At 42.4% G+C, this 16330-nt stretch overlaps 1 protein-coding gene across 1 annotated transcript in view; it reads left to right on the top strand.

Annotated features, from left to right (window-relative positions):
- The window catches only part of rab38a (RAB38a, member RAS oncogene family), a 35524-nt gene extending 27387 nt beyond the window's left edge, over nucleotides 1-8137 (top strand). The window contains exon 3 of the mRNA XM_007902321.2: nucleotides 7309-8137. Coding sequence (XP_007900512.1) covers nucleotides 7309-7464 — 156 coding nt within the window. The 3' untranslated portion in view covers nucleotides 7465-8137. The remainder of the gene's footprint in view (nucleotides 1-7308) is intronic.
- Nucleotides 8138-16330: the final 8193 nt, after the last annotated feature.

The raw sequence follows: 16330 nt of genomic DNA on the forward strand, positions 1-16330 counted from the left end.
ATCATTTGCTGTGTGTAAAACTATGTGTATAACCATGAGTTCACAGTTCAGGATGACACTCCAGTTCATTACTAGGATGGCTGTACTTCAGATGAGATATTAAACCAATATTCTGCTTATCTGTTGAGGTGGACATTAAAAAACCCATATCACTATTAAAAAAGGAAAGGGAGTTGCTTATATTACCACCATCTGCTGATATTGCAAACCTTAGAAAGGTTGCCTAAATTCTCAATCTAAAGGATAGCTCATCACAATTTCCATTCTCACATTACACTACTGATCAGTCAACATTTTTTTCACACCAATTTTCTCCCATCTGCTTTCCTCTCCTAAAGATGTTTGATTCATTTATTTCTTCCAAACTGAGTATGGATCTAGGACTGGCAGGCATCTTGTCCAAGCCTCTTGCCCAAGTGAATATTATTTATGTGCGCATGTAGGCAGTGAGTGTGGCGTGATTATTAGGCTTACATGGAGGAGTATCATAATTGACCCTGAATCTACCCTTATATGACATCCATACACATATACCTGAACAGTGAATCATCAGAAGAGATTTGTGGATAGTGATTGAGAGCGGAAACCCTGCCTGATTTTTCTTCTCCCTAAACTGGGGCACAGAGGCCTGTGGTCGCACCCTTATTGCCACTCAACTTGAGAGCAGCTAAAAGCACCAGCTGGAGGTGAAACCTGGGACCTTCCATGTCTGACTGGCTCAGTGACTCACTGGAAAAATGCACTGGGCAACGGGGAAGCTTTAATCTTTTTTTTAAAAAAAACAAACCCATTACAAACAATTTCAGTAATAAATTATGTAATTTGCATCTTAACTTCATCAGTGACATTTTTTCTTCAGTAATTACAGAGAATAAATGTCTCTTATGATCCTTCATATGTCCAGCCTGTGCTTGAAATGCTTTAGCGGAATTCTCAAGGTGACTTTTATTCGAAAGGGTGAGAAAAGCCTTTGCAGTGAAGGTGCATGGAATACTGATGAGATCATTAGTATTGGGTATTGACATTTCATTACAGAAGCTGTCCTCCATACCAGTGAAGACAAGAATTGTGCAAGGTAGAGAGGGGGAAGAGAGGGGGAGAGATAGTGTGTGACAGTGGGAGAGAGGAGAAAGAGAGTGTGTGGGAGAGAGGATGTGAGCGAGGGGAAGTGAGAAAGTAATTGAGAGAGAGTGTGTTCTGCTTCTGTCATTTACAGCATACTTCCTAGTTGATTTACCCTTTGTACCTTGGCATCCTAATTGCTTTCAACCTGGAAAACTCTTGACAACATCTTGCTACATTTTAGTAGGATATCTAATGCACCCAAAGAGTCGCTGCCTGTTTTTTTGCAGATATTTTAATTACAATTTGAAGTGACTTTAAAATGACTTTGCAGATGCACATTGCATTTCTCAGCAATGTGACAGATTATCATGTGCTATGAAAGTCCATAGGTCACCATCAGTTCACATTCATATGTGGTTGTAGACTGCTCGTATCCCTAATGCTAGGAGATGCACATTGATGCTTTGTTTGCTGTTGGAAGTGTAGATAAAATGGTAGTGATCTGTTGATTTATTAATAAAAGAGAGATGGCATTGGATGTGAGCGAGGGTAAGTGAGAAAGTAATTGAGAGAGAGTGTGTGCGAGAGAGTGAGTAAGCGAGAGCGAGCATGAGGCAGAAGAGGAAGAGAGAAACAAAGAGAGAGAAAGAAGTTAGGGCAGCACTTTGTAGTTCAATGTCAGGACAGATGGTCGGAGCCTCCCTTGGCTGCTGCGGGTGGGGAGGGGAGGAACCGAGGAGAGACACTGAGTGTCGTACTGTGCAGTTTCCTCATAGAAAGCTCCCTCTTTCCGCAGTGAGAAACTCCTCCACGTCCTTCATCTCCACCCTACCCCTCCCCCCACCCTGTGACCTCCCAACCTGGCCTTTGCCTTTGCCCAGTAAACTTAGCTTGCCCCATGTACCCCCACACCATCTGCCCCACCATTGCCATTTTGCCCCCACTCTCTGGAGTTCCATCCCAGAGTCCCTTCAACTCTCTCTCGCCCACCCCTCTTTCAAAGCACATCAAGATCTAACTCTTTGAACACACTTTCAGTCATCTATTCTCCTCCCCATCCTACCTCCTTCGGCTCCCACCCCCAGCTCAGGTTCCCATCCGAGTGCTTTGAGATTTCCTTCCAATGTGAAAAAGGTGTTGTGTAAATGTTCATTCCAGCACCTTGGGATGTCCTCCCGACTTGAAAGGCACTATACCAATGTAATTTTGTTGCTGTTGTTGCTATGTTTCTGGAAGGGAAACACAAAAGTATTGCTTGTATGTCCTGTGGATGTTTCTCAAAAAGGGAATCCAGCCCAGGGCAGCCAAAAAGTTGAACCACCCTGATCTGTCTTAGCATGCATTTCTGATGCCATTCAGTACCAACATAAAATCCTTCTATCACTTCTGTACTTCTGTACTCTACTTCTGTAACATGAGAGAATCTTACAGGCTAATTTAGAAGCAGCAGATGTGGAGTCCTGTAGTTCAATGGTTAAAGCACTCACCCCACAAGCAAGAGATCTGGGTTCAATTCCCAGCAGGGCGAAACGTTGGGCAAGTTTCCTTACTCCACACGTCTGTTTACCTAGCAGTAAGTAGGAACATGGTTTTTAGTCGATTGGCAGATCATTTTCCGGGGATGATAATTCCTTCCAAATAAAATAATAATAAATTGCTCACTTCAATCCACAACTGTTTGTGGGACACTGCTGCGCACAATTGCATACCGCGTTCCGCCCACAAAATATACAGTCAATTCACTTTACAGCATATTCTGTAAAGTGCTTTGAGATGTCTCGAAGACCTGATAAGGCGCTATATGAAATGCAATGATTATTATTATGATGGATTAGCACATTCCAATTGTAGCAGATCTCTAATCCCACGGGTATTGAAGAACCATGTTGAACTCTTAGCCTGGTTTCGATACTCTTAAACCTGGCGATGGGTTTCCGCGTGTGTCAGATATTTGGCTAACCAAAGAAAATGTACTGGGGCTTTAATTTCCTGGAGACACAGCAAATCAAAAGTACTGATACCATGCTGGGGTGAAACGCACAAGGTTTTTTTCTTGTGAGCATAATGTGAATGATTACTCAATTTTACTTTATCAGTCTCTGTGCTCAGAATTGGAGCAATTTGAATTCACACTGGTTGTNAAAAAAAGGTGTAATTGCAGTTCAGCTAATATATGTTGAAACTTTAGGATTTAGAATTTCAGAGCATATGCACAGATCCCTCCAGAATTAAAACAGTGCACAACAATGCATTTAGATGCTAATGGGGAGAAATTATACCTTATGTAGCTCTTTTGGTGTTCAGAATTTAACAATTTGTTGAATTCAGTCTTAACTTTAAAGTTGGTTTTCTGAAGTTCTTGAAAGAAGTTCCCTCCAGTTGTATGGTTTGGCATAATTGTATACCAATGTATATGTATTCTGTGCAAGGTTTTGATTATTCTATTACATAGGGCTAACCTTCTAATCTGTAACCGTTAAGGGTTTCCTTCAGTCTATCGGGATTCCAATAAGAGTGAAGGAGCAAATGGCCTTTGACCAGTGAAGATTTCTATCCATACTGAAAATTCAAGGAATTAAATTATCCGAGAGAAATCTGATCCTGACACTTTACACAAATGCTTCATTGAAATGACTTGTGTTTAAATGAAAATCTGCTGCATTTAGTCCCTGGAATATCTCATAGTTTCAACTGTTATACACCAATACTCTTGAAATTTAAGATTAGGCAGAATTTTGGAAAAATCTTTAAAAACTCAACTCATTTGAAAAATGTTATTCCACAGAGCCTCTGGGTTGAAATATTTTTGCCCGACTAGTTGAATCACACACTGTTTTAAATAGAGTTGTTTTTCTGACTGAAGAGAAGTGTGCAGTGGTGTCCCACAGGGGTCGTTATTGAGACCACTGCTGTTTTTGATCTATATAAATGACCTGGACTTCGGTATAAGGAGTGCAATTTCCAAGTTTGCAGATGCTACTAAGCTACGAAAAGTAGTAAACAGTGAAGAGGGTAGTAGCAGACTGCAAGAGGACATAGACAGACTGGTAAAATGGGCAGACATGTGGCAGATGAAGATAAATGCGAAGTGATGCATTTTTGGAGGAAGAATGAGGAGAGGCAATATAAACTGATGGTACAATCTTAAAGGGGGTGAAGGAACAGAGAGCCCTGGGGGTCATATAAGTAAATCTCTGAAGGTGGCAGGACAGGAAGATAAAGCTGTTAAAAAAGCATACAGGATACTAGGATTTATAAATAGGGGCATGGAATACAAAAGTCAAGAAGTTATGATGAACCTTTATAAAACACTGGTTAAGCCTCAGTTAGAGTACTGTGTTTAGTTCTGGACACCACAGTTTAGGAAGGATGTCAAAGCATTGGAGAGGGTGCAAAGGATATTTACCAGGATGGTACCAGGAATGATGGACTTCAGTTATCAGGAGAGGCTGGAGAAGCTAGGATTATTCTCCTTGGAGCAGAGAAGGTTAAGAGGAGAATTAATAGAAGTTTTCAAAATCATGAGGGGATTCGATAGGGTGAACAAGGAGAAACTATTTCCGCTGGTGGGGGGCTGGGTCGGTAACCCAAGGACACCGATTTAAATAGTGGTTAAAAGAAACAGAGGGGAGGTGAGAAGAAATTCTTCACACAGCGAGTTGTTCGAATCTGCAGTGCATTGCCTGAAAGGGTGGTGGAAGCAGATTCAATAACAACTTTCAAGAGAGAATTATTTGGGGAGGACAAGTTTGCAGGAATATGGGGAGAGAGCAGGGGAGTGGGATTGATTTGGATAGCTGTTTTAAAAGAGCTAGCACAGATAGGATGGGTCGAATGGCCTCCTTCTGTTCTGTATAATTCTATGATTCTATGAATGGAATTTTGTTAATGGTGTCCAGAAAAGGTTTTATACCAATTCCTTTATTGCCGTTCACAACACATGGGGGTAAAAATTCCATTCGGTATTGTGCATCTTTTGCGATATTTGACTATGATGGGGAAATCCCATTAGCGGATGACATTGCCAAAAGCAAGATACATAAATATTGAATGGAATTTTAACCCAGTATTACAATACACAATTTAAAATTACATTTCTATAGCACCTTTTATGTCGGGAGGACGTCTCAACGTGCTGGACTGCCAGGGATTTGGACCTGAGCCGGGATCGGGGAGGAGGGAGGGTAGGAGGGTGGATGAAGGCTTGGTCAAAGAGAAGGGTTTTGAGACGTGTCTTGAAGGAGGCAAGGGAGGGAGCGAGGTGAAGGGAATGTGGGATGGAGTTCCTTAGGGTGGGGGAAAAAAGGCTGAAGGCTTGGCCACCGATGGTGGGGTGGCTGGATGGGGGATATGGAGCAGGCCAGAGCCTGCTGAGTGGAGGGAGCAGACAGGTTGATATGGGGTCAGCAGGTCACAGAGGTAGGGAAGGGCAAGGCAGTGGAGGGCTTTGAATGCAAGGCGAGGATTTTGAACTCTGTCCTCTGGAGGATGAGGAGCCAGTGGACCCGAGTAAGGGTGGGGGTGAAGGGGTCATGGAGCCTGGTGTGTGTGGTGTATGATGAATGTGGATGGGGCAATAATAGGATTTAATCACATTTTGTAATAAGAAATGGGTAAATGTCAAATTTCTAAACTTTGGAATTTGCTAAAGAATCTTCATCATTCAGTGCCACAAATTAGACCCTAGTATGGTTATTGATTATGTTGTGGCAACCATGAATCTGTCCCACAAAGTACAATACAAAATAATTTACCTCAATAGAAAGTTATTAAAATCTTATCCAATATTTGAGATGCCAGAGAGTTCTGCAGTTATCTCAGGGCAGGCTCTTGAATCAGTATTGTGCAAAAATAGCAGATCTCACAGATGCCCAATGGGATGCCTCAAAGCATAATATCTTGACAGAAAAGGTTTGCTGTCACAAACATTTTTTAAAAAAGTGATGCAGCAGTTGGATACAGTTGAGTTGTGTTTCCTTGAGCCCTCCCTGGTAGAGAGTCCTCATATCAGGTCACACAGGTTTTCTTTGACTCAAAGACTTACGCTCACACTTGCAAATAACTCCCTTTTTATTAAGCCTGCTCCTGCACTGGGAATGTTCTCTAGTATTAAGATATATATCTGACCTTACATTGTGTATTGAGATGCTATCCCAAGTGAAGGTAGGTATATAAATGCAAGTTGTTGTTGTTGTTGCAGTTTCATGTGACCAGCCTAAGTTTCTCCATGCAGTTATGGAGAATGACCAATGGACAATGGTCTATGTGTATCCCCTGCCTAGTCCTGTCAACCCCCTGCTCTCATTTTAATTTGTTTTCATTTGTTGCGCTCATACACATCATTGCCACGAATACCAGGAAGCCCTGTACCTGATAGGGACATTATGACATGGACAGTGATGCTGCACACACTATATAAATGCAAGTTGTTGTTATAGTGTCATGGTGAACAAAGGTATACTATGATGCCAAACCATACAATTAAGAACTTCAGAAAACCAACCTGAAGTTAAGACTGAATTCAACAATTTGTTAAATTCTGAACACCAAAAGAGCTACATAAGGTATACTTTCTCCCCATTGGCATTTAAATGCATTGTTGTGCACTAATTCTGGAGGGATCTGTGCATATGCTCTAAAATTCTAAATCTTAAAGTTTTCATAGATGTTGTTGTTGTTAAATTGGGATGATAAAGGAAGATGGAGATGCCAGTTCCACTGTGAAATAATGCAAATTTATAAAGTAGGTAGAGTATGGATAATGAGCCCAATGACTGAATATTGCTGAGTATACAGGTTGCATGGGCTCAGTAAATAGAAGCATAGAAAGAAAAGGGCAGGAAAAGGTCTTGAGACCCATCACATTCTCTCCTGGGACAATCTTCCCATTCCACTTCTCACCCAATATTCTATTGGGATGAGATTCCACAACGTTATGGTTGCAACCTTGCCTACAAATACACAGTTATGCACTCAATATCAATTAGCTATGAAACATTTTGACATGTTTTGACATTACAGAAGCTGTATCAAATACAAGGTCCTGCATCAAATCATTATAAACAGAGAAAATTGGTCAATCGCCTTATGGCTGTTTTTGGGACATTACTGTGTCAAATTGGCTGCTTATGTTCACTTACAAAATAAACTTGCAAAGCATTTAGATGTTATAGATGTGATATTAAATGCAAAAAATCTTATTTAATGAAAGAATATTTAATCTGTTTTTCCCACCCCTTCCAGGAAAATGTCAACATTGACGAAGCAGCTCGATGTTTGGTGAAACACATCATTGCCAGCGAGAATGATCTTGTAGAGTCTGTGGAGTCCGATGTCATCACCCCTACCCTCAATTCCTTCAGAAGCAATGGCAACTGCTCATCCTGCTTTAAGTCCTAGGTCTGGGTGTTGCTGTAACTGCAATCAAGTTACAGCTTTCACACTGAGATACAATGTTGGCAAAACAGCCTTTATAGTTGGGAAACTTTGCTAACTGTTATCTAGAGGGAGGTGGGAATCAGGAGAAAAGTAAATAAAATCTGTGTTTTCAATATCATGGTCTTAAAAGAATGTTACCAAATATGCAACTTCAGGGAGGCGCTGACTTTATGACTGGGGAGGGAGTAAAATCATGCATCACTTTTATGGCACATAGATTTGCCCGCCAATACACATTAACTGCACCTGGGAAGCAATTTGAGACATTTAGATGTTAAAGGTGCTATATCAAATGCCAGATTGGCAGTGCAGTCCCATTATAATGCATTTCCCTACAGTGCAAAATCTCTTATAATGCAGTTGCTCTGTGCACCTCATTCTGTGTGCATGTGCACACCCGTCCTGCTTGTTTCCTGCACGCCGGGTGTTTTTTCACACTAAAATGGCCAATTTCCGGGTTATTAGGTATCCAATAATGTAACTTCCTGCTTTTCCGCACATGTATAAAGCAGGAAGTGATGTTGGAGGTGACCTCGTGTAAGGTGAGCATAGATCCCCGATTTCCAGGGTCTGTCCCCAGATGAGCGAATGTGTCCCTGGCCAAATTTGCCCTGTCTTGAGTTCAGCAAAAACTGAGCAAAAAAAATAAAATTCTAAACAGATACACTCATCAGAAAAATACAGCCATTAATCCAACAAGCTCCTAGTGGTGAGTTCAATTGTTTTTATATGTGTCCCCGATTTAGTTAACAAAATATAGTCACCTAGCTAATGACCCGGAAGTCGGCCATTATATCTGAGCAAAAAATGGCCAATATCCTGGTCATCAAGTTGCTTCTAATGTCATTTCTTTGTTTGCGCATAGCCAGTAAACAGGAAGTACCATTGTGGTGATTCGATGAGGAGAAGTCAGGTATTTTGTTTGTTGGTGCAGGAACCAGCTGGTACACAGGGCGTGCGCTGATTGTTTACACCCCATGCACAGTCAAACCAACTAGCATGCCAACAAGCGTACACATGCACATTGAATCAGATTAGGATTTTATGGATCTCAAATGCTAAATGGGGGAGGGGGGTGGGGGGGTGCTAGTATTTTATATTATACAAGTCTTGCATTCCTATTTAGGTAATCTAGTCCCATATTGTCAAGCAATTCACATTTTGTTCATTAAAAACTAATCTACTTTTAACATATTTTTTTATGTTGTTCATTCAAAAAGGGCTTTTGTGTGAACTGGGAGTGATGATGGCAGCTGTGGTGGAACAGGCTTGAAGGTGCTGCTGAGCCTGATGGAGTGAGGGAGCCAATGAATTAGTATGTGCACAGCTCAAGTGGCAAGATTGCTCAGGCTTGGAGGTTTAATAACTGTGGCCTAGTTATGCTAATTCAGCCTTGTTACAACAAGTTATTAATGTTATTCACATTCTCTATTCAAATAAAAATATGTAACAGAACACAGCTGTAATAATAATAATCCTTGCATTTGATACAGCGCCTTATCACATCTTCAAGACATCTCAAAGCACTTCACAGAATAATAATAATAATCCTTACATTTGATATAGCGCTCTTCCCATCTTCTAGACGTCTCAAAGCACTTCACAGAATATACTGTAAAGTGAATTGACTGTATAATCTGTGGGTGAAGAGCGGCAGCCAATTGCGCACAGCAGTGTCCCACAAAAAGTCGTGGATTGAAGTGACCAATTTATTATTTTTTTTGAAGGCATTATTACTCCCGGAAATTGACTAATCGACTAACAACCGTGTTCCTACTTACTGCCAGGTAAACAGAGTGTGGAGTAAGGAAACTTGCCCAACATTTCACCCTATCGGGAATCAAACCCAAGTCTCTTACTTGCGAGACGAGTGCTCTAACCACTGAGCTACAGATCTCCACAAGGGTACAGGACAGTACCGTTTAAAAACAAACACGGAATGCAAATCAACAGAACGCTCCTCCCCAAATCAACAGAATCAACAGAACCCACATCAATTTGACAGGGTGCCCCCAAACCACCAGAGCATCCCCCAAATCAATCGAATGGAACTCCAACCAGCAGACCCCCCCCACAGCTTCCCAATCAACAGTGCATTCTTTTTGAATTCAATTAAATAAATGTTTTCATTGGGATGTTTGAAGCTATTGACCTTCATGGTTGTCAAAAAGTAATGTTTTCCACAAAGAGGCAGCATCTGAAAAGGTCAGCTATTTATGAAATATTTGACAATATAGTAAGGGACAAAAATATTTAGGTTTAAACATAGTTTAATGGAAATGCAATTTGTTTATTCAGGCTGCTACTCTCCACTGGTTGACCTCTGGGTTCCTGTCAATCAAAGAGATAGGGAAAGACTGAAGATGATTGGCACAAGTGCCAGAATCCAGTATTCTTCAAGTTGACCAGAGAGAGGTCAACACCAGGAGGAAATCAGACAGACAAAATAATTTTGTGACAACCGTGAGCTGGGGTAGATGAGTCAGGCACTGGCTATATTTATGTTTCTTATACATGGTGTATTAACTAACAAGCAGCCAGAGCGATTGCATAAAGATCACTGTTCAGTGTTTGCTTTTAATATATCACAAAAGTGAAAGGATTGTACATGGGCAATACAGACCAGGTTAACTCACCAATAGATTTAAGCAACATGAGTGTGCATGGATATTTATCCGATGAAAATTGTGGTGTGTGGGTCCGTGTTTATTGTTATCAGTAATAATTATCACTTTCTTGATAAATGCCATCACGACAATCAATAACCAAAGATTGTTCCACATAGGTGACCCCTGCCCTCCACCCCACCGAGGTTTAATACAAGAAAATACATTAAAAACAATAGGTAGTAAATTTACCAATAATGGGAAATATCTTCCCCCCCCATCACTATTCAGTGACTGCTTCTAGAACATTTCAACGTTGCACATAATTAGAATGTTGGAGTACAGATTACAGATTTGGCCCATCAAATTTACACTTATTTTCCTCAATATAGTCACTGATCGCTCTGAGACACTATACCTCATGAAGGGTGATATAGAAATGCTAGTTAGTGTTGTTGTACTCGCTCCCCAAACCCTTTAGTATTCCTAATTTTCGATCATTAATTCCATAGGAATTTATAGCACAGAAGAAGGTCATTCAGTACACCTTGTCTGTGCTGACTTTTTTAAGAGCAATCTTTTGAGTCCCATTTACCTGCCCTTTCTCCAGACCCCTGTCGCTTACTTCTTTTATGTTCTATTCCTTTTTTTAAAAACATTTATGGACTATGTTTCAACTACAGTTTGTGGCAGAGAATTCCAATTTCAACCATTCTCTCTGTAAAGAATTATTTTCTAACCTCCCCTTTAATTCTGTTTGTGATTGTTTTATTTTGTCCACTTTCATTGCTGCCTCTAGTCAATGGAAATAATCTATTTGCGATCTTCAAAATGCCAAAACTCCTCAGGTCTTCTTTTTTCATAGCTGAAGAACCTCAACCTTAGCATTTGTGGAAGTCAGATGAATATTATTCAGTTTGGGCTTTGATAACCAGTCTAGATTCATATAAAAGAATCTTCAGCACAGTCCGTGGACCTGATGTCTAGATTGTATTGGAAGAAGTTGCCTGCATAGTGGAAGAGTAACATTGCTTTCATACGTTACTGAGCTGTGCTGCTAACCAAGAAGCTTGCAGGGAGTTCCTGGTGCCTACTGTTCACCTCATGAGGGCTCAACCACGTGCTTGTCAGATGTCAAACAACCAACAAGAAACTTTTCTAGTGGGGTAACTGAGCTGACTCCAAGGTGACATGCTTGACAATGGAATGTTGGATTCGATTCAACCCATATACCGGCCTTGGTAGTTTGACTCCTGAACCAGGTGGATCCACTCTACCCCAAGCCACTAATTATGAGAGACCAGTAACCCTGGCTCGTCAGCAGGATTTGGAGGGGCAGACCATTGGGGAGCAGGGATTCTTCCCACTCAGCTCCTGCTAATCCTACACACCAAACACAAATAGGTAAGTTGGTCCTGGCCAGGCAAGCAACGAGAAGCTTGCCAAACAGTGCTCTTAAAAGCAAGCTATCATAGACATAACAACAACAACAACGTTACATTTGTATAGCGCGTTTCATGTCGGGAGGATGTCCCACGGTGCTGGACGGTCAGCATTTTGGACCTGAGCTGGAGGTCGGGATTGGAAAGGGTGGAGGGCAGGGGGAGAAGCAGGGTGATCGAAAGCACGATCGTAGAGGAGGGTCTTGAGATGAGTCTTGAAGGAAGCAAGGGACAGGGGCAAGGTGGATGGACTGCGGGATGGAGTTCCAGAGGGTGGGGGCAGAGTGACAGAAGGCCCGCCCGCCAATGGTGGGACAGGTGAAGCGGGGGACGTGAAGCAGGCAGGTGCCCGCTAAGTGGCGAGGGGATGGTAGGGGTTTAGGAGGTCGCAGAGACAGGGGGGAGTGAGGCCATGGAGGGCTTTGAAGGTGAGGACCAGGATCTTGAACTGTATCCTCTGCATGAAGCAAAGCCAGTGGAGTCAGGCAAGGGTGGAGGTGACGGGGTTGCGAAGTCTGGTGAGGGAGAGGACATGGACTGCAGAGTTCTGGATGATCTGCAGCTTATGGATGGAAGAGTTTGGGAGGCTGACAAGCAAAGAGTTTGCATAGTCAAGCCTCGATGTTATGAATGCACGTATAATGGTTTCGGTGTGAGACGGTGGAGCCGGGCGATGTTGCAGAGATGGGGGAAGGCAGAGTGGGTCATGGCATGGATGTGGGGTAGAAAGGATAGTTGAGGGTTAAACAGGATGCCAAGGTTCCGGCTGACTTAGTAAGCTGGAGTGTGCATCCATGGATAGTCATTGGCTCCAGTCAGTGCCTGATGTGGAGGTGCTGATGCGAACCAATCAGGAGGGCCTTGATCTTGTTGATGTTCAACCTGAAAAAAGTTAGCTCTCATCCAGGACTTGATGTCCGACAGACGTTATATCAGGACAGCAGTGGCCCTGGAGTCAAGGGTGGAGGCCAAGAGGTAGAGTTGGGCATCATCTGCATACATGTGGAAGTTGACCCCATGTTGGGGGATGATGTCACCAAGAGGGAGCATATAGATATTGAAGAGGAGGGGACCAAGGACAGAGCCCTGTGGAACGCTGCACAAGACGGTGCGGGCTTAGAGGAGAAACTCTTTGTTGAGATGAAGTGGAGGCGGTGTGAGAGTACGATCTGAACATTCAAGGATAGAACTGTGAAGGTTGAGGTGAGTGGAGACGTGGTGGATGAGGATAGAGTGATCAACAGTGTCGAAGGCAGCAGAGAGGTCAAGGAGGACGAGGAGGCAGAGGGACCCCTGGTCACAGATGGACAGAATGTCATTTGTCACTTTGACCAGGGGTGTTTCTGTCCTGTGGGCAGCATGGAAAGTTAATTGGTTAAACTCCAGCAGTACCCCAACACACACTCTGAGGTTCCCACGCCTTACCACTCACCTGTGCCTAATACTGTTCAGACTTAATTAAGCAGTGTGCAGCCCTCCAGGGAAATTTCCACGTCAAGATGGGATACATATGTGAAACATTTGGTTTGGATACTCTTAAACAGGTAATGTATTTATTCATTTGTCAGACACTCATCTAATCAAAAACAAACAATTGAGTTCAGTAGTGCGAGTTCTGTACTTTGAACCAAAGATCTTACTCTGGATCTTACTTTCCATCTAAACTAACTAACAGTGACATGATTAATTTAGAAAACCTTAATATTAAATGTGAAGAAGCGGGAATTATCTGACCTGAGAGTGTCTGTCATTTCCTTCCACTGGCATCAGCATTAAATGATCTGAAAACTGGGTTCAGAATACCTAAAATCACTTTGGCAGAGACAACAACAACAACAAGATTACATTTGAGACACGCATCACTCTGAATGTGTGCACATACCTCAGGGATAAAAGGCAATTCTAACCCGTTGCACTACCCATTCATCCTGCTGCAACGCACACTGAATCAACGTGTTTTCATAGATACAGGGAAATGATCAAAGAGATACCAAGGGAAGAAACTTGGTTTGCTGAGTGAGTCAGCTTGATTCAGTGTTGGCAACGCTGTTGTCTCTGGATCAGAAGGCTACGGATTGTTAAAGGTGCATTCCTTCAGATGAGACATTAAATCAAGGTCTCAACTGCATGTTCAGGTAGATATTGAAGATTCCATAACATGAATAATAATATTAATCTTTGCAATTAACACTATTCAAAAAAGGGAGTATCCACTGGTGCCTGGTTAAGAGGCAACCAAATCAATTGATTATTCACCTCATGCTTTATGTGGAACCTCCTAATGCAAATAGCTGTTGTGTTTGTCCACAAATACAGTCACTACACTGAATAGTAATTACTCTGAAGGACTTTGAGACACTTTTGACATGATAAGGCACTATAAAAGTCAAGTTCTTTATAAACNAAAAAAATCATGATTCATAACATGGGAACTTAGTAACCATGTACAGGGAAGAGAACTCACACTGTCCAGACGTTTTCATATAAAATCCTTAGGGCAACACAAAGTGGATAACTGTATCTCACAACAAAGTTTATTTAGTTTTTGTTTACTGTAACTTCAAATAACACCAGCACAAACTTGTAACTGACAATAGCAGAATAGTTGCGCCCCAACACTTTAGTGGCTGCCAATGTTGTTTTTCAGTGGATAGCAACATCAACTAGCATTTATATAGAGGATAGCACTTCAGATGCCTTTTACAGATACAGAGAAATGACCAAAGAGATATGAAAGGGAGAAACTCAGTTTGCTGAGTCAATAAAATTTCAAGTTTTTTTTGTTAGTGGGAAACGGTCTTTTCTTCCCCTTCTTACTCTTTTTGGCAAGAATTATCATTAACTGAGTCAAGATACCAACTTCCCACGTGTCCTGCCCTGGAAATAAAACCCAAGTGGTCTGGGGAGGATTCAAGTAGGACAGAATTGATCTCTGCACAATCCTTCTCATTGGCCCAGCTGAAAGCAGGAAATGAGTCTCGAGTCCATGATAACCCCGTGGCCGATATGCTGACACCCAGTAGGCTATTCTATTTTCTACTGCATAACATCAATGTGCTTAAATTGTCAGTGATGTATGACTTAATTGTATATCAAATGCATTGGCAGTCAGTATGACTTAATTGTATATCAAATGCATTGGCAGCTTCAATACTTTGACAATTGTAGAGTGCCATTTTGTTACTTTGATTTGCTTTAAAAGAGCTGTAAACTGATAAAACTATAGAATTTGTATAATCTATATAATCCAAAGGTTCTCATGGTATCAGACCTTCTTAAAATGAAAGATTGTTCAGTATTTTGGAAAAATCTTCAATTTATTTTTCATTTGGAAGCCAGTTTTCTATATTTGTTCGTAAAATTTACATCGAACTCAGAATAAGTGATATTGTTCTTTCTGATTTACTTTGTTTGTAGCTGCAATGTAGACCAAACACAAAGCACCAGAGTCCTCTCTCAGAACTGTTCAGCAAGCTCCTTTGAGGACTATAACATATAGCAAATATATACACAGTAGAACCTCACTAATCCAGTCACTCAATTGACTGGGCAAAAGTGACTACTTAGTGAGGTGACCTGATTACAACAACAAAATTACATTTATAGAGCGCCTTTCACGTCAAGAGGATGTCCTAAAGCGCTGAACAGCCAGGTTTCGGGGCCTGAGCATGGGGGAGGGGTGGTATAGGGGTGAGGGAAGGCAGAGAGGTGGGAGGGCGACCGAAGGCACGATCGAAGAGAAGGGTCTTGAGACCGGCCTTGAAGGAGGCAAGGGAGGAAGCGAGGCGAAGGGACCATGGGATGGAGTTCTAGATTGTGGGGGCAGAGATGCTGAAAGCCCGGCCACTGATGATAGGGCGGGTCAGGCGGGAGACATGGAGCAGACCGGAGCCCGCTGAATGGAGGGAGCGGGCAGGTTGGTAGGGAGTCAGCAGGTCAGAGAGGTAGGAGGGGGCAAGGCCATGGATGGCCTTAAAGGTGAGGACGAGGATCTTGAACTCAATCCTCTGGGGGATGGGGAGCCAGTGGAGTCGGGCAAGGGTGGGAGTGATGGGGTCGCGGAGCCTGGTGCGTGAGAGTACATGAGCTACAGAGGTTTGGATGAACTGCAGCTTGTGAAGGGAAGAGTTGGGAAGGCCGATGAGGAGGGAGTTCCTATAGTCGAGCCTTGATGTGACGAATGCATGAGGGAGGGTGAGGCAGTGGTGGAGTCTGGCAATGTTGCGGAGGTGGTGGTAGGCAGTGCCGGTCATGGCGTGGATGTGGGGGAGAAAGGACATTCAGGGTCGAACAAAATACCCAGGTTCCTGACTGGCTTAGTGAGATTGAGTGTGCAGCCGTGGAGGCTGATGCTGCCAGTGCCAGAGGTGCGGAGGCGCTGGCACAAGCCAATCAGGAGGGCCTCGATCACTGAAACAGGTTGGGTGATTCAGGCCACTGATGTAATGTTAAGGGCATTGGTAATGGGCAAGGGTGGTGAACATTCAACAATACTTTGCAATCTCATTAAAATAAAGGGATTGGCACATTTAAAACAAATGCTATCATGTATTCAGTCTACCTTTTGAGAATGCATCTATATGTCATGATTCATATAGATCATGACAGGCTGTTTCAACTTGTCCAGAATAGTAAAACTAGAGGACACCACGGCCTGCAATTGAAGTGGGGGTAAATTCTGAATAAATCTACGCAAACACTATTTCAATGAACAACTAGTGAACCTGTGGAACAGGCTCCCTAGGGAGACAGTTGAAGCTGGAAATGTTGATTCTTTCA

Source organism: Callorhinchus milii, unplaced genomic scaffold (assembly GCF_018977255.1).
Source record: "Callorhinchus milii isolate IMCB2004 unplaced genomic scaffold, IMCB_Cmil_1.0 Scaffold4, whole genome shotgun sequence".
Lineage (NCBI taxonomy): Eukaryota > Metazoa > Chordata > Chondrichthyes > Chimaeriformes > Callorhinchidae > Callorhinchus > Callorhinchus milii.